The sequence below is a fragment of the Paraphaeosphaeria sporulosa genome, assembly GCF_001642045.1.
Source record: "Paraphaeosphaeria sporulosa strain AP3s5-JAC2a unplaced genomic scaffold CC84scaffold_18, whole genome shotgun sequence".
In the NCBI taxonomy this organism is placed as follows: Eukaryota; Fungi; Ascomycota; class Dothideomycetes; order Pleosporales; family Didymosphaeriaceae; genus Paraphaeosphaeria; species Paraphaeosphaeria sporulosa.
This window is the reverse complement of record NW_017253377.1, coordinates 58,514-80,440: the sequence shown is the minus strand read 5'-3', so window position 1 is coordinate 80,440 and position 21,927 is coordinate 58,514. Positions and strand designations below refer to the sequence as shown.

At 52.3% G+C, this 21,927-nt stretch overlaps 9 protein-coding genes across 9 annotated transcripts; 4 read left to right on the top strand and 5 right to left on the bottom strand.

Annotated features, from left to right (window-relative positions):
- The first annotated feature begins 838 nt into the window (after positions 1-838).
- CC84DRAFT_1169996 (uncharacterized protein) lies at positions 839-1,888 on the top strand. The gene has a single exon (XM_018179805.1). The coding sequence runs from the start codon at positions 913-915 to the stop codon at positions 1,615-1,617; it is 705 nt and encodes a 234-aa protein (XP_018028993.1). The 5' UTR covers positions 839-912; the 3' UTR covers positions 1,618-1,888.
- A 332-nt stretch (positions 1,889-2,220) lies between these two features.
- On the bottom strand, positions 2,221-3,269 carry CC84DRAFT_1234196 (uncharacterized protein; the record flags this gene model as incomplete). The annotated part of the gene is made up of 2 exons (XM_018183805.1): positions 2,366-3,269; positions 2,221-2,288 (listed from the first exon to the last, which is right to left on the bottom strand). Exons 1-2 carry the CDS (start codon positions 3,237-3,239, stop codon positions 2,221-2,223), a joined length of 942 nt encoding a protein of 313 aa, XP_018028992.1. The 5' UTR covers positions 3,240-3,269.
- Positions 3,270-4,017: 748 nt separating this feature from the next.
- CC84DRAFT_1132428 (CBD9-like protein) lies at positions 4,018-4,738 on the bottom strand (the record flags this gene model as incomplete). Its single annotated transcript, XM_018175934.1, has 2 exons — positions 4,018-4,371; positions 4,440-4,738. 2 exons carry the CDS (start codon positions 4,736-4,738, stop codon positions 4,041-4,043), a joined length of 630 nt encoding a protein of 209 aa, XP_018028991.1. The 3' UTR covers positions 4,018-4,040.
- Positions 4,739-5,235: 497 nt separating this feature from the next.
- Positions 5,236-7,484, bottom strand: CC84DRAFT_1264842 (uncharacterized protein). Its single transcript, XM_018185343.1, has 2 exons — positions 6,612-7,484; positions 5,236-6,549 (listed from the first exon to the last, which is right to left on the bottom strand). The coding sequence occupies exons 1-2, from the start codon at positions 7,439-7,441 to the stop codon at positions 5,511-5,513; spliced, it is 1,869 nt and encodes a 622-aa protein (XP_018028990.1). The 5' UTR covers positions 7,442-7,484; the 3' UTR covers positions 5,236-5,510.
- A 141-nt stretch (positions 7,485-7,625) lies between these two features.
- Positions 7,626-8,596, top strand: CC84DRAFT_1210713 (uncharacterized protein). The gene is made up of 2 exons (XM_018182310.1): positions 7,626-7,839; positions 7,891-8,596. Exons 1-2 carry the CDS (start codon positions 7,829-7,831, stop codon positions 8,402-8,404), a joined length of 525 nt encoding a protein of 174 aa, XP_018028989.1. The 5' UTR covers positions 7,626-7,828; the 3' UTR covers positions 8,405-8,596.
- A 1,375-nt stretch (positions 8,597-9,971) lies between these two features.
- CC84DRAFT_1264840 (uncharacterized protein) lies at positions 9,972-13,987 on the top strand. Its single transcript, XM_018185342.1, has 5 exons — positions 9,972-10,252; positions 10,351-10,377; positions 10,436-10,576; positions 10,641-13,583; positions 13,640-13,987. The coding sequence occupies exons 1-5, from the start codon at positions 10,130-10,132 to the stop codon at positions 13,763-13,765; spliced, it is 3,360 nt and encodes a 1,119-aa protein (XP_018028988.1). The 5' UTR covers positions 9,972-10,129; the 3' UTR covers positions 13,766-13,987.
- Positions 13,988-14,149: 162 nt separating this feature from the next.
- On the top strand, positions 14,150-15,872 carry CC84DRAFT_1264839 (ATPase get3). The gene is made up of 3 exons (XM_018185341.1): positions 14,150-14,804; positions 14,858-15,447; positions 15,499-15,872. The coding sequence occupies exons 1-3, from the start codon at positions 14,412-14,414 to the stop codon at positions 15,539-15,541; spliced, it is 1,026 nt and encodes a 341-aa protein (XP_018028987.1). The 5' UTR covers positions 14,150-14,411; the 3' UTR covers positions 15,542-15,872.
- Positions 15,873-16,209: 337 nt separating this feature from the next.
- Positions 16,210-18,667, bottom strand: CC84DRAFT_1210711 (putative laccase TilA; the record flags this gene model as incomplete). The annotated part of the gene is made up of 5 exons (XM_018182309.1): positions 16,210-16,673; positions 16,724-17,371; positions 17,428-17,905; positions 17,950-18,162; positions 18,649-18,667. The coding sequence occupies 5 exons, from the start codon at positions 18,665-18,667 to the stop codon at positions 16,238-16,240; spliced, it is 1,794 nt and encodes a 597-aa protein (XP_018028986.1). The 3' UTR covers positions 16,210-16,237.
- A 1,394-nt stretch (positions 18,668-20,061) lies between these two features.
- On the bottom strand, positions 20,062-21,863 carry CC84DRAFT_428187 (uncharacterized protein). Its single transcript, XM_018186196.1, has one exon. It carries the CDS (start codon positions 21,680-21,682, stop codon positions 20,270-20,272), a length of 1,413 nt encoding a protein of 470 aa, XP_018028985.1. The 5' UTR covers positions 21,683-21,863; the 3' UTR covers positions 20,062-20,269.
- Between the last annotated feature and the right edge of the window lie 64 nt (positions 21,864-21,927).

Genomic DNA, 21,927 nt, shown 5'->3' with positions numbered 1-21,927 from the left:
CTGCCTCGGCGACTATCTAAGCTTTACCACTGCTTCCTTGGCCTTGTCCTCATCGCTATGGCTGTCCAACAAGAGTCTATACCATCGCCTCCAGCTCTGCCGGAGAGGGTCCGTTACTTTATCGAAAGGAGCCCGGGGAACATGCTGATACCACTCATTCCCGTCGACCAGCTGCCGTTCCGACTTCTAGGAGTCCCTACACAACTCAGCAAGCAACAGATCTCTGATGAAACCTGGCAACGCGTCTCTGGAGTAACGGAAACTGCGACCTTACTTCCGGCCGAGCTTTCCATGCCCCAGGGCACCTTGACCTTGACTCCGACACCCCCAACCTACCGAGCACCGGACTACAACGTCAAGAAACACGTAGATGTCCAACAATCAGAGAAGGACAGCGTACCCAGCTCTTGTCCTGCCTCCCTTTATACAACCACGAGCGTCGAGCAGCCCGAGACCAAGTATCAACGATACTCTACAAGAAAAGATGAAGGTACAGACGCCCAGTTGAATCCTGTATCCCTGGGCACTAAGCCATCCTGGATGGCGCAACAAAGCCGTGTCATGTCGACTGGGACGCATGGCGACAAATCGAGAGAGACGATGTTTCAAGCTCCGACGAACAAACATGTTATACCCCTTCCAAGTGATCCGCTACCTGACACGAATGAGAATGTTGCTGCAAGAGATGCAAGCAACAGTATCGATTCCGAGGCATTCCCTAAAACCCATCGCCCTCTCTACTCAAGGACTGACCAGGGTATATTCGTAAATGACAACAATGGTGACAGGCTCTGGCATCCCGGACCACGCGTATCCCCCGTGCGCCCAATCTATCCGCCCAAAACCCACTGCAATCACTGGATACAATATGGAGAGTGCGCATACGGAGGCCGGTGCCTGTACAAGCACGAGATGCCTACCCTGGATGTCTTGAAAAAAGTGACTGGCTTCACGAAGATTCCACGGTGGTACAAAGAGCAAACAGCAATCCAGATTCGTGGACCGACTTGGGTGGAGAGGAGCATGCTGGCAAAAAAGCAGAACGCCGGTCACGATGACGACATAGACATGCCTGGCCCGCGCGAGTTCCCGGACCCTTCGACACTCACGAGCATGCGACGTGAGAGGGACGACGTAGAGAAGCAGAATGTGCCCACCAACCGAGTTGTTCCGACCCTGATCGATCTTGACCCGCCTGCCTCGCTTGTTGACCCCGTTGATACCGAGGAGCCGGCGTCGGCCGTGGCCCAGGTCCTTGCTCCGGCAACCACGCTTACTGAGACTGAGAAGAAGAGCGTTGCCCCGACTGTCCTCCGTCGCAATTCGCAGATCTCGTTATATTCGGGCACTACGAATGGCTCCCAGGCTTCGATGCAGCGCTCCAAACCCAAGTACTCCTTCAAGAAGGCCAAACAGAACTCTGCTTTGCAGCCAAAGTTGGGCCTCGCTGCCTCAAGGTACGCACCTGAGAGCGAGTATGTCGCTCTCAGCTCTTGTCGCACTAATGAAGAGGCTTATTGGCGTCGCCACAACACGAACCCCACCCGTGGGGAAGGCAGTTCAGCGGGGAATGCAGGTACGGATCAGCGTGCTGCAGTCGAGACTTCTCTTCTATAGCTGGTCTCAATTGTCACCACTGCTGAGAAGAGACAGCAACATACTTACACACTCCTTCCTAACTGTACGCGGCTGCTCATTTGGGACATCTGCCACTGCAGTTATATACCATGGATTAAGACTCGGACTGGAACTAGTAGCTGTCACTTTGGTTTATGGGGCAAACTCTTTGTGACACTCTGATATCTGGATCTACAACTCCTTTCACTTTAGGGTTTTCATTTGTTATAGACTTTTGTTTTACGGTTGGGTCATCTCCTTCTTCTCGATCATTGGTATCGCTGCCTCGGATAGCCAGCATTGCCGGTGATTATCACTAAAAGCACATATCCCAGCATCTGCCTCGAACTTGGCCATGCTTTCAGCACGACGCGAGATAGATGCAGAAGATTGATTGGATTGGTACTATACACATTCATTTGTCCTTCTCGAAGTGCTGGTGCGTTCTAGTCGTCGCGGGCGAAACTGCATCGACATGGCAGCCTTATGCCTACGTACCTTTGGTGCACGACCCCATTGCCAGTGTCTGACACCAAGCACTCCACCTGTCCACCTATTTCACTCTTCCCTCCATCGCGTATCTTTGTTCATTGTGGCCCAGATCTAGTCATCGCCATCTCCCGGTCCAGCGCCCGGCTCCTCGAAGTATTCGCAAAGCGGATTCCGATAGTCTACCAATAGTCAGTACATCCTCTGCGACTCCCACTTGCAGCTTCTGCAAAGCATAGCAAAGGAATGTCAAACTCACAGTCGCCCTCTGGACTCTGCCAAAAGTCTGAGTTCTTCACATAACAGAAATCCGTCGTCTCGCTCCACCACGTCCCATTCGTGTCTACCAAACACTGCAGCCAAACCTCCTGATCAAAGACATATCGCCTCTCGACCCGGCACGTCTCCTGCGCGCAACTACGGCAGAGCGCGTAGTTCTCGCCGACGGTGACGTTAATCAGATAACTCGGAGCAAAGGTTCCTGGCTCAGGCGCAGCATCTCTCTTGTCAACGTCGCTGGTTCCATTCTCGTTGAAGTGCTTTTCGATCTCCAGATAGGGTATCGGGCCACATGGATCAAGGTAGGTTATGTCAGGCTTGGAGTAGAGGTTCTTCTGCGCAACGTAACAGTTGTTCGTGGTCTTCATCCAGTACGGGTCGTCGATGATGACCTGTCCGTCCGGCGTCCAGCACGTCAGCTCAACGTCCGTATCCTCTTTGAGATAAGCGACGGTGTCGCAGCTGATCGTGGGGCAGATTCTGCACTCGGTTTTGTATTTTAGGGTTGCATCTTCCAGCGTGAGATCCTCGTCTTCCGAGCCCGGACCGCAGTAGGGAAGGGCAGAGGTGTAGTCTGTTATGTTGTCGTTCAGGTCGTATTCGGTCACATAGCAGTCGGACGTGGAGCGCAGCCAGAGTGTCGTGTCGATTATGCGTGTGCCGCGCGTCCAACATGTGACATTGGCGCTTTCACCTTGCTCGTAGGCGAGGATGTTCGGGCAGAGGGAGTGAGGGCAAGCCTTGCATTCTGTATTGACATCCGCGAAGGTTCCGATGGCAGCAGTTGTTTCTCCCGAAGCGCCATTAAGGAGGGCAATGAGCGGCAGAACCCGCAACAGGAGTGGTAGACCCATAGCAGGCTGTCGATATGCTCTGTCAGGTTCGGGTCGGTAGCAATCCTAATGTAGGTGAGCGTAAAGATCGGATGGTTGCGAGGAGTCGAGGCCCAGCGACAAGAGATCTGGGGCCCCACACTGAGGCGGCTGAACTAGGCTTTCCCGGCGTAAGGATAATGATCTTCGGGCTCGTCGGAGCTGCTATGCACAGCTATATAGGCTTCCGTAGCGCTCGTAATAGTAGAGTGGTCAATGAATGAATCGGCTCGTGAAACGACTGCTTATGCGCTGGAGAGCGAAATCGATCGCTCAGGTCTGAGTCCTGGAGCGCCTAGATCTAATCGTGCTCATACTTGTTTCCAGGGTAAGCTATTGAACGGAAAGGCTGTCTTGATCGTGCAAGTAGATGTGGTAATGCATCCGCGCTGAGACAACCACGATGCAGGTGCAGCCAATAGCAGGCTGCCCCTTATAGAGGTCGAATATATTATACGAGACTGGTTCTTATTAGGAAAAGCACGCACATTGCCGAGTGCTGGGGTACGCTTTTTCTCTTCAGGCTGAAGTGCACAGTTTTGTGAGTGCCGAGGACAATATTTCATGTTACACCAGGGAGCCTTAGAAGGGTCTGGAACGACATGCATGGTCTCGCTGGTAGGAGGCATAACGTGATTGTTGCTGTGATCCTTTTAAAGCGAACGCATAATTGAAAAACCCGCATTCGCATCCGATCCTCAACGCCGAAATCAGCCATACCGCTATTCTCCTAGCTACCGTCCTTCAGTGCCTTGCCTACGTCCTGGGGTAGCTGCATCAGCTCTAGAGTACATTTGCAACCTTCGGTGCAGCCCAAGATTTCCACGTAGCAAAGTCCTTGCTTCTAGCTTTGACCAGATCGAATGTGGCTTGGCCTTCGGAGGAATGTTTCGACACCGAGCTAGCTGCATTGCCCTTTTGGGAGGGGGCGGCAGAGCTGAGTGCATAGCCCAAGACGGTGGTGTTATCGTTAGCGGCGAAGGTTGTACCGTCGGATTGGATACATTTTGAACAAACAAATGTATAGGTCCAGTGCGTACTGTTGGTATATGTTCCGTTGGCGATGGGCAATTGTGTGAAGGTTCCGGTGGTGACGGGGGGTGAACCATATTGGCTGGGCTGCGTCAGTATCGATGCACGATCATGTAAAGCTGCAACGGAGCTTCAAAGCAATATACCCACTTTGTTTTCCTGAAAGAACTAACGATTGTGTTGTTGTTCGGCCACGCCAAAACCAACAGTGCATTCTTCATCGGTCCTGCCAGGCTCGCTCCACCCCAGCCATTTCCCTTGCCGCCGATCGTAACGATGAAGTCGGTGTTGCCAGCGGGATTTTCTGGTAGCGCAACTCCAAGGAAGTAACCCGTACTGTGACGGTAAGCTTGGAAAGTTATGTTGCTCTTAACGTCGGTGTATGGGGCGGCCAATTGCGCGCCCACAAGTGTAGCGATGCTGCCAAAAAGCAGCGTGGAGAGCTTCATGTTGGTTGAACGTATACCAAAAGATAAAGAGCCTGGGTCGTGACGTGTGTTTGGTCTCGTAGTGTTCTCCTCACGTCCCCTCTCAAGCCTATATATACCCTCAAATCTCCAGCGCTCTCGCACAAGGCGTGTAGCGCATCTTGTCTACCCTTTCATCCGTCTCGGTTGGCCCGACAGGTCGAATTGACAAATTGCGTTCGGCAACTTGAAGCCCTGCAAGACGTCCATCTCTTTCCAAAGGCGTTCTCACTACGTAGTGATAATGAACATAAACAGGTCATCGATAATGCGCGCCTTCGCATTGGTTGGGTGCACTTGGCACGCTCAAGTCAGATATACGCAAGTTGGCTATCTTCAGGGGCGCATGGCGTTTAAATGAGACATGAGGGGTTTTCTTTAGTAGATCTGGGTGAGATAAATGAAAGCGAGATCCGGATTGGAGAGAAGTTACACGAGGAGCAGAGCGATGTATATGGTTGATCGGCAGTCGTGAGTTTCATAAGCACATCGCAAATGCCATCTCGAATTCAGGACCGTTTGAGGCTCGTACCTGTAAGGATCATCGGGTTGTTGCTCCCGGGACCATGTGCTGGTGTATCTTGGAACTCTTATTCGATGCGTAATTTAGCCGTCAGATTGGCGAGGACACAACGGCCGCCAATCAGACGCATGTGATTACAGTACTAGAAGTATGTGCGTACCTGAGTTGTGCTTTGGAGAAAAGTTCACGTAGGTTGTCAATACGCTGCAGTAAGGAATCAAAACCACTCGGCTATCTCGGTCTCATGGTGTCCAACACCTCGAAATTCTTGATACCGCTCGCTTTGATCCCTCTTGCTGCTTCCTTCAAAGCAGTTTTCTTTGATCTACTTCTTCTCTTCTTATTCTCCTTCCACGCAATGAACCAGTCTAGTATGGAACTACCATAAAACGCTAGGAACATTGCGAATGCAACCGTGCCCGCAGTCAAACTACCGGCGATGATCCAAAAAAAGCCTTGGGTTCTGTCCATGTCTCGTATATCGGCAAAATTCATGCCGAAGAAGGATGAAACGAAGCTGAGAGGAAGGAATATAATAGTTATGATTGTGAAGACCAGAATCGCTTTGCCATGGTCCTCGAGACGAATGTTTACTAGCTGGATCGTTCTATTGATCAACGTGTTACTGTTGTCTCGAAGATCACACAGATCGATGTATTCGCGCTGCAAGTTCTCCAAAAGCTGTGCGCTAGGATCTGAGAGGTGACTAAAAGACATCTGGCGGTAAGTGGCAATGCCCGACCGAGGAATTGAAGTCGCGTTCTGTTGGTGGAATTCTCTTGCCGAGCTGTGCGAGTAGCCACGGTTCCTGCCCGAATTCGATGCCAATTGTAATTCCTTGATCAAATCCATTTGCTGCTGCATGATTTGTATGATGATGTTTAGCTCTTCTTGGACTTGCAAAAGGTGCATAACGAGAGATGTAGAAGGGCTTCGATGCAAACGAAACTGAAGATGGCCAAGGTAGCTTGCGTAACGATCTGCCAGGCATAAAGGAATATCTGACCAGAAGCTTCGATGCAACATGCCCAGGCTTCCACTCAGACAAGTTATTACGTGAGTGGTGGCAGTATAGTCTTGCTCAGTCGAGGAATTGACGAATGCATTACGGATTCCTCTGAAAGAGATCTCCATGATACGAGCTGACAGTTGAAGAGGTGGCCATCGAGACTTCCACGACTGATTGGAAGAGAATGTGACAATATGCCTTGCATCGATAACCAAGACCCATAACTCATCGACATTGAGGCTCTTTGGATAATGCCCGTACCTATGCGCGGGTGTGCACAGTCAGCGTGAGTTCAAAAACACCAATGGATAAGATGAACCAACCATCGACGCACTTTCAGGTCGAGGTTGCGATCTGTCAACCATGGCTTGTGCTTTGTGAAGACTTGTTGTGATTCGCGATCTGCCGTATCCTCGAGGCGATAGAAGTGCTGCAAGATGGATCTCAGAAGATGTGATGAGCTGCGGGATGATTGATAACCTTCACGTGGATCGATTTGGAATCTCAAAGGTGGTGGCTCACCCTCCACCGACCAATCGAGGAAAGGAACGCTGAGAAGCATTGGGTCGCTGGTGCAGTCTTTCTTGTCGACAACACCGCCATGCAAATACTGGAAGAAGGGCGCAAAGTAACGGCCATGTTTGGAAAATCTTTCCTGCTGGTACACACAGTGTTCGAGTCGCTGCAATGCTGTTACAACTTGCGAAGGTTTCTCGTTCCAATCGGACAAAGCCAGCAGGCACCCAGATAGATAGTCGGAGAATTTGCTGGAGATGTGTATCCAACGGCACTTCCTGAAGCTCTCAGGATCTGTTACGCTTTGTTGCACGTCTTTGCTTCGCAGGCAATTCATCCAGCCATACTCATTAGCCAAGTTGCGTAGATTCATCTGCTCACTTCTGTTCTTGGTGAGTTCTTCGTAAGGGATCGCGTTGGCCAAACGGTCTCTATTTCCCAAAGCCGGCAGCAATGTAGAACTCAAGACCTCACGCATCTCCAACATCTCGTCCGAGTTGGTTCTCCATCCGCTATCTTCAAGTCTAATGTCGTGTACCTGCAGCTGCGCAGGGCTTAGCCTCCGGTTCCTCCAATATTGGTCGGACTGCCAATCGACCTGCACCGGCGTTGCGCCCTTGGGATGTTCTTCAATCATGTCGATAATAGCTCGTGCCGGGGAAGATCACATTGTGCCGTGTCGACGCGGCGAGGAGATTCGCTCACGTCGGACCGCGTTACAGCCCCAGCCCCCGAGCTCGCAGCCCTAACCCGAAACGAGAGCCGCGGGACATGCTTGGACGCCTGACTTCTTTCGGACAGCTCACTCCACGACTTGTCAATGACGTCCGTCGTACGGCATGGGATGCATCTGACAGTAAGCCGGCATGTGATTGGCCATTAGCCGGTCTGTTGTGCCTCGCGTTCGGCTCTCCGCAGCTCAACCACAATATTTGAAGCCCGCCAAAGACATACGCAGTAACCGACCCCGATCACTGCAAAATCATCGCCAATTAGACAATACTCAAGCACCTCACAAACCACAATGTCCGGAAAGTGCGTATAGTAACCTCATTGCAGTATGGATTATGAGTACTAACAGAACAGACATCCCAAGCATCCCGCGACGGTCCACTTCCCGCTGACCTTTACCTTCCTGACGGGAGTTCTCGATGCCATCTACCTAGCCTCGGTGACACCGGCGACCTCCGGTACTGTCGCAACCGTGTTCAAGACCCTCGACATTGCCATTCCGACATCTCTTCTGCCCACGCTCTCCTACTATTCCACCATCCTCACGCTCCTCACCGCGATCCCGGCAGTCATCTCCGGCGCCCTCGAGCTCCAGCCCGTCATCGCGCGTGATGGTTTTAGCTCCAAGAAGGCCCAGGCTGGAGTCTCGCATGCTCTTGTCAACGACATTGCATTGTTTGGTGCGGCATACAACTGGTGGGTGAGGAGGAGTACGACGGGCTTCGTGCCTGATACGACCAACGTTGCCATCAGTGCAGCCCTCGCGCTGCCCGCGAGCTTTTTCGCGGCATACTTAGGCGGACAGCTCGTCTATCAGTATGGCATGGGTGTTGGACGCGGCAGCAGCGCTGCGAGGAAGGCGCAGTAGCGGGCGAAGACATGGGCTGACAATTGAGACGGTACGGGAAAAGCACTATAACATAACATGCTATTTGAACGTTGATTTTAGATCCCGCTCACAATGCGGATCACAGGAGCTGAAAGGACTCAGTCTCTACAGGCCTTATGTTCTGTCTAGCAAAGATATCAGAATATATGATCAGCTGCGTGCTTTACAGGGAGATCAATGAGGATATATTATGGCTGTCTAGACAAGTTGTACGCGTTTCATGGTATACAGGATTTTCTACGCATGATGTATTTCTTTCTCGGCACCTCCGCCTGAGGAACTGGACGAGGGATCCTGGTATTCATCTCTACGTGGGTTGAAAGCCTCGTGATGATCGACCCAGTCCGCGGTGGCCATCTCACCATTCGCAAATTGACTCGTAATCATTTTGCCGACGATTATTGCGCCTGCATCTATGAGCTTCTACACTGGCGTCGCAGTGTTGTTGGCAGGAGATAAAGCCAATACCAAGCATGATTTCCATTTGAAGTTCGCATGCCTTTGAGGTTGTACAGATCTTTGATTCCAATGCGTACACCGGCCAAGGGCTTCTCGATAGTCTTCGTGTAGTAGAGGCGTGAGGGTACGGCAACTACACTCTTCTGGCCGACGATACCCGCCGGCAGCACAGAGTAAGAGCCATCACCATTTGTGATAGCAGATTCGGTGAAGGACCCTTGGGTATCTGAATACAATCGCCATGCTTCATAGACCTTTCCTGTGGCACTGAGGAAATAGGGACCATGAGGCAATGAGGCGTCGGACAATATGGTGGCCGATGTTCATAGAAGGTTGGCGGAGGTAGCGTCTCGCACCTAGAGGGCTTCCAGGAAGGCCTTTGAGGTGACGTCGTCCTCTTCCAAGTATCGATCAGTAGTCGAAGAAATCGCAATGCTGTATCTTTGCTACTGTAATCGGTAGATAGAGCTCATTCCCGATGAGATGCTTTATCGGATCGGTCGGGATAGTCGCAACATCTTTGGGAGGAATGAAATATTCTGCATCGTCAAGAGACACGGTAGTCCCTCAGCGAAGGCGCTCTTTGTATCATCATCTCTTGGATAGGAGTTTTCGTGTGTGTAGAAGACTGTGGGTACTGGAATACCATTCTCCATCGTGTTTAGCGGAGGTGCTCAACATCTTGAGCGCCGTTCGCGTTGTCTTGTCGAGATTTCAACCAGATGAGGGTGGACTACAAACAACTATAAATACGCCGGAATGTCATACAACAGGGGAGTGCGAATGCGGTACATTTGCTCCTTGACTTGCATTTCAATCGCATGGTATCCGCTATTCACCATCTCTGGTGACGTCATAGCGTGACATGCTCTTTAACGCGCGTCAAACGGTTCAAAGGTCGATTTGATGGTCGGGGCGTAGTTTCTTGTCGATGTGTGTTGCAAGAAGTAGACGTTTTTTTCTGCAACCAAGTAGACTACCTAGCTTCGACGCGGATGAAGCCAAGAGGGATAGGCAACGCGAAAGTTCAGGTCCGTGCATAAGATTAGCGCGTCGTCGTACCTGCACACATTATTCTGCTCCACCGCGACTACTCGTCTGCTTACCTCTGTAACCGACGCGCTCGACCCAACCATCATCCGCATCTTGCGAACGCATCGACAAGCAAAGCAAACATCCTATCCACCGACTGAACCGAGCCGTCTAAGCCGCAACCGCACGCCGCGTTCGGCCCAAACGGGCAACATGGCTCCTTCTCGAACCCGCGATGTCGATTCGGACGGGCCTTCGACGGCTGACGTCTCCGCCAATGAAGACGTAGAGATGAAGGACGCCGACGAGCGCGTGGATGGCTTCAACAAGTTCGGTGTACGTGCCTGTCTTCCCTACATCGCAGCGCGCCCTCTCCGGGGAAGAGCAATGCGCGGCCACGCGAATCTGGACAACGCGCTGACTTGTGTCTGCAGTACTACCAAGAAACTCCCGACTATACAGTAAGCTCCGTCTCAACTGCTCTAAACGCGTCAGTCATTAGATCTCACCACCACCCAGGATTCGGACACAAACCCCAATACTACCGCTAGCAGCGTAGCGGGGGACGCGCCAGCCGACGGGCGAAAGCGAAGGACAGACGCCCACAATATGCGCAAGACCATATACGGCAAGAAGCATGACCGTTTGGGCGCATCCAAGGTACGTTGCCATCTAGCTTGACCCTACGTTTACGCGACACCAGCTAACCACATGGCGCATACAGGAAGATGACACCGTCCGAAGGTTCCGATACTTGCTCGGTCTGACAGACCTGTTCCGCCATTTCATTGACACGAACCCCAACCCGCGCATCAAAGAAGTCCTCGCCGAGATCGATCGCGAAGATATCGAGGAGGAGAAAAAGGCAAAGGCCAGCAAATTGCGCAAAGGCGGCGCGGCTGCAGAACGTCGCCGCAAGACTGAGCAGGAAGAAGATGCCGAATTGGTGCGCGAAGAGAAGCATGGCGGTCACAATGAGACTGTGTTCCGAGAATCACCAGGATACGTCAAAGGCGGAACCATGCGCGACTATCAAGTTGCAGGTCTTAACTGGCTGATTTCTCTCCATGAGAACGGTATCTCAGGCATTCTGGCTGATGAGATGGGTCTCGGCAAAACGTTACAAACCATCTCCTTCATCGGCTACCTGCGCTTCATATGTGGCATACACGGCCCGCACCTCGTCGTCGTCCCGAAATCGACCTTGGACAACTGGAAGCGCGAGTTCGCCAAGTGGGTACCGGAGATCGAAGTCTTGGTGTTGCAGGGTACCAAAGATGAACGTGCAGATATCATCAAGACCCGACTTCAAGACGAAAAGTTTGACGTTTGCATCACTAGTTACGAGATGATTCTTCGCGAGCAGACCCACCTGAAGAAACTCGCATGGCAGTACATCATTATTGATGAAGCACATCGTATCAAGAACGAGGAGTCGTCGCTAGCACAGATCATTCGTGTCTTCAACTCGCGCAACCGCCTGCTCATTACGGGTACCCCACTCCAGAACAATCTTCACGAGCTCTGGGCGCTGCTCAACTTCCTTCTACCGGATGTTTTTGGTGACGCTGCCGCATTTGATGACTGGTTCTCGAGCCAAGATTCGGACTCTGACACGGTCGTCCAGCAACTACACAAAGTCCTTCGGCCCTTCTTGTTGCGTCGTGTCAAGGCCGATGTGGAGAAATCGTTGCTACCAAAGAAGGAGATCAACCTGTACATTGGCATGTCTGACATGCAGGTGAACTGGTACAAGAAAATCCTTGAAAAGGATATCGACGCTGTCAACGGAGCTGCTGGCAAGAAAGAGTCTAAGACACGGTTGCTCAACATTGTGATGCAGCTGCGAAAGTGTTGCAATCATCCTTATTTGTTTGAAGGTGCTGAGCCTGGGCCTCCCTACACCACCGACGAACACCTTGTCAACAACGCGGCTAAGATGGTGATGCTGGATAAACTCTTGAAACGTATGAAGGCGCAGGGCAGCCGTGTGCTCATCTTCTCTCAGATGAGTCGCCTGCTGGATATTTTGGAGGACTACTCGGTCTTCCGCGAGTATCAGTACTGCCGCATTGATGGATCAACTGCCCATGAGGATCGCATTGCAGCCATCGATGATTACAACAAAGAGGGCTCGGAGAAATTCCTGTTCCTGCTGACGACTCGCGCCGGTGGCTTGGGTATCAACTTGACGTCCGCTGATATTGTTGTGCTCTTCGACAGCGACTGGAACCCCCAAGCTGACTTGCAGGCTATGGACCGTGCTCACCGCATCGGTCAAACCAAGCAGGTATACGTCTACCGGTTTGTCACTGAGAATGCCATCGAGGAGAAGGTCCTGGAGCGTGCGGCACAAAAGCTGCGTCTCGATCAGCTCGTCATCCAACAAGGCCGCGCTCAACAACCAGTCAAGAATGCCGCCGGCAAGGACGAGCTGCTCACCATGATTCAACACGGTGCCGAGAAGGTGTTCCAATCGCAAGGTGCTATTGGTGCCGCTTCTGGGGTCACTGATGACGATTTCGAAGAAATAATGAAGCGTGGCGAGGAGCGTACACAAGAACTTAACAACAAGTACGAGAAGCTAGGTCTCGACGATCTGCAGAAGTTCACATCGGACTCAGCATACGAGTGGAACGGCGAAAAGTTCGAGCCTCGAAAGAAAGAGATTGGCCTGAACTGGATCAATCCTTCGAAGCGTGAGCGCAAAGAGCAATCATACTCAATGGACAAGTACTACCGACAGGCGCTTATGACCGGCGGGAGAACCGAAGCAAAGGGGCCCAAAGTCCCTCGCGCGCCGAAGCAGGTCGTCATCCATGATTATCAATTCTTCCCGGCAAAGCTTGCGGATATCCAAGATAAGGAGACAGCTTGGTTCCGCAAGGAGAACAACATCAAAGCACCGCTTCCAGAAGGAACCGAAGAGGATCTGGAGACACGTGAGGCTGATCAACAACTTGCGCAAGCAGAGATCGACAATGCCGAGCCTCTCACAGAGGAGGAGCTCGCCGAGAAAGAGCGCCTGATCAACAAGGGGTTTCCTGAGTGGAACAAGCGTGACTTCCAACAGTTCTTGAACGGTTCAGCCAAGTATGGGCGGACGAACTACGAGGGCATCTCGGAAGAAGTTGACGGAAAGACAGCAGATGAGATCGCGGAGTATGCTAAGGTGTTCTGGAAGAAGTACAAGGACCTCAACAACTGGCAGAAGCATCTCAGTGTCATCGAGGAAGGCGAAGACAAGGTGCGGTCGCAACAAGAGAGGAAGGCACTTGTGGCTAAGAAGGTCAACATGTACCGAATGCCTCTGCAGCAGATGGTCATCAAGTACACGGTCTCCACGACAAACAAAAAGGTGTATACGGAAGAAGAAGACCGCTTCCTGCTCGTCATGCTTCACAAGCACGGCGTAGAGGGTGATACCATTTTCGAGAAAATTCGGGAGGACATACGAGAATCGCCCCTCTTCCGCTTCGACTGGTTCTTCCTCAGCCGGACCGCTCAAGAAATTGGCCGGCGATGCAAGACGCTTGTGGACTCCGTGCAGCGTGAGCTTGGGGAAGGCGACATGAAGAATGGCAAAGGCAAACGCGCGCTCGACGAGGAGGAGACTGAAGAGGAAGAGGAAGTTCCTGTGAAGAAGAAGGCCAAGAACGGCGTCAAGGTTCGTATACCGACCATAATCATCAACTTGTGGCTAGCGAAACTGACAATTGATAGAACAAGCAGCTGGACACGGTCAAGGCTAAGGGCTCCCCTGCTTCAGCATCTACGTCTCGGGCTACTAGTGTAGTATCAAACGGCCCAGCACCGGCTAAGGGCAAGGGACGCGGAAAGAAGAAATAGACTGCTCGACCAGGCTGCCTGTGGGTACGGTGTTGTGCATCTCTATGCATTGCGGAGAGACTATTTTCTGGCGTTTTGGTGTTGTGTGGCACGGGAGGACTACCAAGGCTCTTGTTCTGTTCACGGCATGGTTGGCATGGGAAGGGAGTCGTTGTTTGGGCATAGAAATCACTGCGCTTTTTGCGCAAGTCCTGGTAGCTTTCTAGGGAATGCTACCCAGCCTATCATAGTACAATGGTCCTACTTTCACAGGACACAGTGCAGCTGTTTGGTTCTCGGCCGCTGTGAGCATGCGCCACAGTTGCGGAGAAGGCGGCGGTGGCGGCGGGGCTACGCACTGACGTAACTTTTGGTGCGGAACAACCTCGCGCACATCAGGGTAACGGTGCATTGGACACAGCCAAACCAACAAGCTCTCCTTCTCGAAGCCTTTGCATTTCACCTTTCCCCAAAAAGACGAAGCAGCAAGCGTCTGTTCTCGACTATCCCACCGTAGGCCTACCTCGACACACCCCACGGAAGCTTCTCGAACCGTGCACAGCTAGACGCGGAGTCGCAGCCAGGCTCAGAACACAGACACGCTCCCTGCCACATCTATTCACCCTTCGCCTCGCATATCGAAGACCCGAGTGAGACGTTATCCGCCATGGCAAACGCCGCAGTGCTCAACGACGAGGACGTCATGGAGCCCACGCTCCAGTCCATCATCGACCAGAAAACGCTGCGCTGGATATTCGTCGGCGGAAAAGGTGGCGTGGGCAAGACGACCACGTCGTGCTCGCTCGCCATCCAGCTCGCCAAGCACCGCAAGAACGTCCTCCTGATTTCGACCGACCCCGCACACAACTTGAGCGATGCCTTCAACCAGAAGTTCGGCAAGGATGCGCGCAAGGTCGACGGCTTCGACAACCTGAGCGCCATGGAGATTGACCCGAACGGCAGCATCCAGGACTTGTTGGCGCAGGGCGGCGAGAGCGCCGAGGAGTCTATGGCCGCGCTGGGAGGTATGGGCAACATGATGCAGGATTTGGCCTTCTCGGTATGGAACCTTCCCAACATCCACAATGGCAGGCCACGGCTAACACATGGCAGATACCCGGTGTCGACGAAGCCATGTCTTTCGCCGAAGTTCTCAAGCAGGTCAAGTCGCTCTCCTACGAAGTCATCATCTTTGACACCGCGCCGACCGGCCACACTCTCCGCTTCCTGCAATTCCCCACCGTCATGGAGAAAGCCCTCTCCAAGATCTCCCAGCTATCCCGCCAGTTCGGCCCCATGCTCAATGGATTCCTCGGCGCTAGCGGTCGCCTCCCCAACGGCCAGAATATGGACGAGCTCATTGAGAAGATGGAGACCCTTCGCTCCACCATCAGCGAGGTGAACGAGCAGTTCAAGAACCCCGACATGACCACCTTTGTGTGTGTCTGCATAAGCGAATTCCTCAGCTTGTACGAGACGGAGCGCATGATCCAGGAGTTGAACAGCTACGAGATCGACACTCATGCTATCGTCGTGAACCAGCTGCTGTTTCCCAAACAGGACAACCCGTGCGAACAATGCAACTCGAGACGGAAGATGCAGAAGAAATACTTGGATCAGATCGGGGAGCTGTACGAGGACTTCAATGTCGTGAAAATGCCATTGCTTACCGAGGAGGTGCGCGGCAGTGAGAAACTGGAGAAGTAAGTTGTTATATTTCCTCTACATCTATATCGTTTTCTAACAGCATACAGATTCAGTGAGATGCTAGTTAAGCCATATCAGCCGCCCGTGTAAACTACTATTAGAACGAAGGATATTCGGGTGCGATTTCAGGGCTTGAGTAATTTCGAATAGCTGCTGGACGAGCCTAGAAAGGACGAGCGCTTCCTGCACATTATGTTAGGCGCAGCGATCAAGATATGGGCCTGTGGAGAGCGAAATATACCCGGGAATACTGTTGATTTCCATTGGATTTTTCAGTCACGTTGCTTCAAGTACCTGAGATGCGGCTGTGCAAACAATTGCGGCAAACACGTACCTCGCTCACGCAATAACACGATGATGAAATTTCTGCATTACATTCGACCTATACAACTCTAAATACCAGACACTCGTCGCCCTTCTCCATTTAGCATTATAATGAACCTGGCTTGTTTAATACTCCGGCTCCAGCAGCACAAAAGCGAACGCAGCATTCTTCTGCTTCGTATCCACCTAGAACCCTCTCTTCAGAATGCTCACATTCCTCGTCGTAGCCGTGGTCGTCACCATCGTTGCTGCAACGCCTTCGAACTTGGTCCTGGCGAGCTCTGCAGACACGATGTCAAGTGCCTCCACCGTGCCCACATATCCTTGCGGCAGGACGTCGACTTTGACGCCAGGATGCGGATCAAATTTACGAATGAAGCTTATAAACAATTCTGAGTATTAAAAGACCTCAGCAACAAGTGCCAGCTGTTATAATCGGATTGCCATCCAAGGAAGTACCCTCTAGTTCATGTACTTCTTTGGTACTTCAGGCCACTCGTCAACCCCGTCCAAGATAATCATGGACATGCCACCGTCCAAGTGACTCTGGATATGGCAGTGCAGTAGGAAAGGGCCCGGGTTCACTACGTGGTAGCGCACAGCAAGCCACGTTGGACCAGTCGCACTGGGCGGTGTAACGAATCCATCTCGATACGGTGGAGTAATCAGGTTGAAGTTCTCGGGTGTATCCGCAGCAGCTTCTGCGACCGAACTCCAGGTGAAGTTTCCTTGGCCCTGGCCGATAAGGAAGGCCTTGTTGCTGTGCTTGTGGAGCGGATGGGGAGGCTGGCCAACCGTGGCGACATGGAAGATCAGATCGACCCACGTGTTGTTCTTGGTTGCGAGTGTCAGGTTACCAGGAGTGGTGATTGCAAGAGGATCTCGGTACATGAGAGGTCTGTTCATGTCAGCTTCTGCTCAACGTCAATGCCGGATAGAAGTCCTTACGGTTCAGAGTCGTCGATGGCATGGTCATAAGCGGTGCCATTAAGGGCCCATCGAAAAGAACTACCTGCTGTGACTAAGCTGAACAAGAACGTCTGTTCAGCTTCTGGCGCAGGCTGGGGAAATTGGGGCGGAAATGAGACCATCTTCGCTTGGTCGAAGAAGACCACATCGGATGTCGCGTTGCCGCCTGCTCGGTTGATGGATGGCTGCGAGGAGGGTGTGATAGAGCCGTTTCCGTACGACTGCTCCGTGTCCTCATACGACAAGACAGCAGTGGTATCAATCAGCTGTGCCAAAGCCAGGGAAGCGATCCGGATGCCATAGTTGCTGGCAGGCTTGTCCAATTGTACGAATACCGAATAACGCTCTCCATTGGCGAGAGTCAGGGCATCGACTTTCAGAGGTTCGATGTAGTGGCCATCCACAGCGTATACCCACAAAGGATGCTTGTCGATACTGACCGCATATGTTCCGATGCTGGCTGACGATATGATGTCGAGCGCCATCCACTTCTTGGAGCACGGTGCTCTGATGACTTCTCGGGAGCCCCGGGTGGGAGTGCAAACGTCGAAGGCTGACGGAGGAAGTGCCGTGATGTTGGTATCTGGGCTTGGGAGCATGACGGCAAGCACCTCTGGTGGTATGCAACTGCAATCTAGTCAGCACAGGTACTCGGCTATATATTCGGTAGTCGTGGAATTCACCCTTTGTCTGTCACTGAGAGGTTGGTGTGTTGTAATAGTGGTACCAGAGCAGGACTTGTGTACTTCGTGAGATCCTCGCGAGGCCAACAGTCTACCGCACCCTTTCCGTTGACAAGAAGCGAGTCCACACAGACAGCACTTTCGAGACCAGCTGCTAACTCAAGCTCCCATGATTCAGATGAGGTCTTGTGACGCCAATCTGAGATAATTAGGGGAGTGGCATGTGCTTCGGCGGCTTCTAGCGATGCGACATCGTCTAAAGCAATCTTATCGAAAGGTTTGGCAACGTGAGCCTTCGGCTTGATCGTGATAGGTCCATAGCATCCATCATCGAGTTGTCCCCGGGAGTGTGCGTGGTAGAAGTAGCTCCCATAGGTGTCTGCATGCCAATTGTATGTGAAGGTATCGTTTGGTTGGATGGGCCGTTGCGACAATCCCGGAACACCATCCGCCCAAGGAGTGTTGGTTTGATGGATTCCTACAAGAGTTAGAATGATCAGACACGGGAAGTGAAGTACTTACCGTGAGAGTGAATCGTAGTGTTGAAAGGCATCTTGTTGATGACGGTTATCTCAGCCCAGTCGCCCTGCTCCAACTCAATGTGAGGGCCCGGAAATTGACCATTGATGAGGATCATGTCTCTCTCGAAGCCATCCGGCGACCCTTTGGTCCATGTCAACTCAAGCGTATAGTATGATTCGGCAGCTGCATATGCGGCGAGAAACAGCCACGAGACTACAGGCAACATCTTATTGTGCAAGCACTCTCAAGGAGGAAACAATTATAGGAAGACAGCCTGGCGGGGTGTTGCGAATGCATATATAAAAGGCCAGCGAAGGAGAATCCTTGACACAGGCACGGTAGATCTTTTCATCGGCACAGCCTCTGCCAGCGAGCACTCAGCTCTTTTCAAAGCAATGCTAGTCCCGCACGTTAGCGTCATGAGGCTGATGGCTGTATGAAATGCAGCAAGCTCGCCCATACCTAGGACAGTTTGTTCCTAGGCGAGGCAGAAGCGGGTACGTTGGCGGTGCCACTGAAAGGTCAAAGCAGAAAATGAGAAGCAATCTGATCCTTTCCTGGGGGCAATCACGTTTGTGTAACCGGAAGTGGCATTTCGCGTGTCAAAGCTATGAAATGACCGAGGTGGGCGGTCTTGGTCATTTTGTTCGAATTTGTCCTAATTCGGGGCAATTTGACCCTTTCGAGATGTATGCTCACCTCGTAAAAACACACGCATGATTCGGCCTGGGGCCTGAAGCAGGGTTCAAACCTGTCTTCAGCTATGGTCTGAGGTAAGCACAACATCGTAAGGCTGCCGGCCAAGTCCTTCATCAACCGTCGTGATTGGCGATGCCGATCGGAGAACAACACCTCTCGCGCCCTCCAGAGGGTCTGTACTGTCAGATAAAAGTGGTGGATCAGGTGCGGATGTATGTGGGGGCCTACGAATTGCGCGCGGCTCATATGCTCCCTTGGGTGCGAAGTGCGAGGCGAGCCCTCATGCACGAAGTAGTGCTCGCGCTTCTCGCTCCACGAGTCGCGATCCGTAATAGCGGGTCGTCATCGGCATCTGCGACGCCCCCCATGCGACATATACATTGAAAGGCGCTCGAGGACGGCAGCAGGAATGCTGGACATGCGCTTGATCCCATTGCCCTGCCACCAGCTTGTTCTAAATCAACCAGTGTTAAAAGATGACACGGGATCGTACACTCGTCACACATCCTTTGGTTTTTGAAAGTTCATACCTTCACATCCAGTCTGACGCTTCAAAATCGTAGGGGTTCGACGCACAGCTCTCAATTTGATGGACTTTGCTTTGCTTCCCATAGCACATGCATGCCGACATCTCCTTTCTTCATGTTATCCGCTAACACGCACAGAGCTATAATGGACAGTTAAGTCCGGAACACGAGTGCAAATTGGCCAGCACGATTGATTTCGCTATATCCCCTCAGAGTATTTGTCCAGGGCTAGATAGGCAAGTAGCAGGTAGTTGAACTCGTCAGCACTGGCTTGCAATCTTCTGAGCATGCTTGTACCACATGTCACTCTGATCACACATTGAGAATTAGAGGGATTACTGTGCACGTACAATCAGGTGTAAGCGTGATCATTCAGATTCGTTTATTCAAAACTCTTTCGTCGAGCATTTCATCCGCCCATTCCATTGATGCATTCGGGACCAAGTGCCAATCATGTTTTCCATGCCGCATTCGCGGTGTGTCCAAATCTCAAGGTCACATAGTGCCCTCCACTACGTCCCAAGGGCGGAAATTCCCAATTGTATCGCGGTACGTATCCAGGTCTCTAAATTTATCGAACTTGCATGCAGACCTGATACCAAAATGCCTGTCCCGGGCAGTTGGAGCAGTTTCCTCGTTTCAATGGGCTCTACGAACAGAGCACGGGACAGTGCATAAGCACTTGATAGGCAGATCTTCCTTTGGGTCCGGCGGATTGCCGCTCGAGAAGCTCGAAAGCAACACCTCGCAGGCTCACCATGAGCAATACACTGGCTCTCTGTCGCGATTCCCGGCCGTTCGCCGTAATAGGGAGGTGTTAGTCTCCTTTGGCGACATTGCTAAGTGTCAGAAGTCCTCGTCTCAGGTGGCACTGAAGCCTCGACCACGTCCACACGACTCGAGATACCGTACTCTTCTCATCGCCATCAAACAAGCAAGGCTGGAAATGTGTTTCTTCAATAGTCCCACGGCCATTCTTCTCCCAGGTACGTTGCATGGAGCATCACTCGAGGTGTAAGTAGGAAGCCTGGGTTGACAACTCATATTGATTGATTCTAGAGACAAGGACGATCGCGTGCTGCTCACAGCTACGTTTACGTATACGAGTGCGAGTCGCAGGTGAATGGACTTCTCACGCTGTTGCCGTTGTACTGGTTTATGATGTCCTGTACACTAGCGTACGTACCACACCCGAGGATGATGATACCAATGATGAAGACGCACGCATTCAGGATTGACAGAGAGATGTTGTGCATGCCCTCGTTCCACTTGCCCCTCTTGATAAGCTTAAACCAGAAGAGCGCAGGGAAATAGAAGGTGAAGCCGGAAATGAACAGCGCAGACATGATTCCGAGCAGCGCGTTGAAGAAGGGGACAGCCTCTGCAATTACCCACGCAATAAGCGTAAGGCAAGTTAGCAGAGAGACCCACACAACCCAGCCGCGGACGCCGCTGATGTATCGGATTGGCGATCTCGGAAATGCTCGGTCCAAAATGTAGCGGCCGACTACGGTGCCGTTGATGCTGCCAGATATAAAGATGACGGGCAGAGCGATGCCAAAGGCGATGCGCGAGACGGTAGTTCCGGCGGACAAAAGCGCGGGACTCTTCACGTCGTTTCCGACAAAGGCATAGATGAGAGCTCCGGTCACGGTATAGATGAAGATTTCGATCAATCCCAATGCCCAGATTGACTTGACATAGTCTTTGGGAGTGTGCATCTCAGACATGAAACTGAACTGGCAGATGGCGAATGAGTAGGCAAAGATTATGTTGGTGGTTGAGAGGAATGCCTGGTAAAAAGTCGTCTCTGGTGGTGGCCATACCGACCAGTTGACAGCCGCGAGGCCGCCCGGAGCATTATGCGCTTGGACTCCGGTAGAGATGATGGTGACCATGATGGCGACGATGATGCTGACAAAGTCGATGTATCCAAGAATGGCGAACTCGGCAAAGGTCGGCGGCAACGCGAGAAGAAGCAGAATGATGGCCGACACAATTCCCCAGACGAGGGCACACATGTTCTCCTTGTCAACGATGTTGATGAAGGCAATGGTACCCGTGAGAGCGTGGGAGCCAACCAAGAGGACCAGGAAGATTGCGAACATGGCTCCGGTGAGCTCGTAACCGAACCGCCCCCAGATCAAGCCTACGGCATCCGAGTAATGCTGGACCTCTGGATGTCGCAACTTGACTTGGCCGACGACGTAGCTGGTGTAGATGGCAACCAACCCCAACCCAACGGTGAGGATGACACCAGCGACCATGCCAACCGTGGCAAAGGCGCTGGGCACGCTCAAAGATCCCAAAGCAATGGCCTCAACGATGAGACAGATGGTCAGGCGCTTCCATCCCAACCTGTTGAACTTTTCCTGGCCTTCGTGGATGGTGGGTGTCTGGTCGAGTGGGCTGAGCTCCGGGTCGCTCTTCTTCCCAGCGGAGCTCGTGTCATCCTTCTCGTACATGGGAGGAGCAAGCACGTTGCCAAAATCATGTGGCTGGGACATGGTTGCGGCACCGACAGGAAAGTGCAGGGCAGGCGTGGGGTTTTCAGGTGGCTCTGTGCGGCGAGGGGACCAGTGGGATTATCTGGGACAGAGCAGGGCAGGGAGCCGCGGGGCAGCAGGACGTCCCAGAGTAGGAGAGAGGATGAAGGCCATTGCTGGGCCCGGCGGGTGCGGCGGTTTTATTGCTGCAGCTTATCTTGGAGCGGTGCATTACAAACGCGGCGCCGTCATTGAAGGCGGGCAGT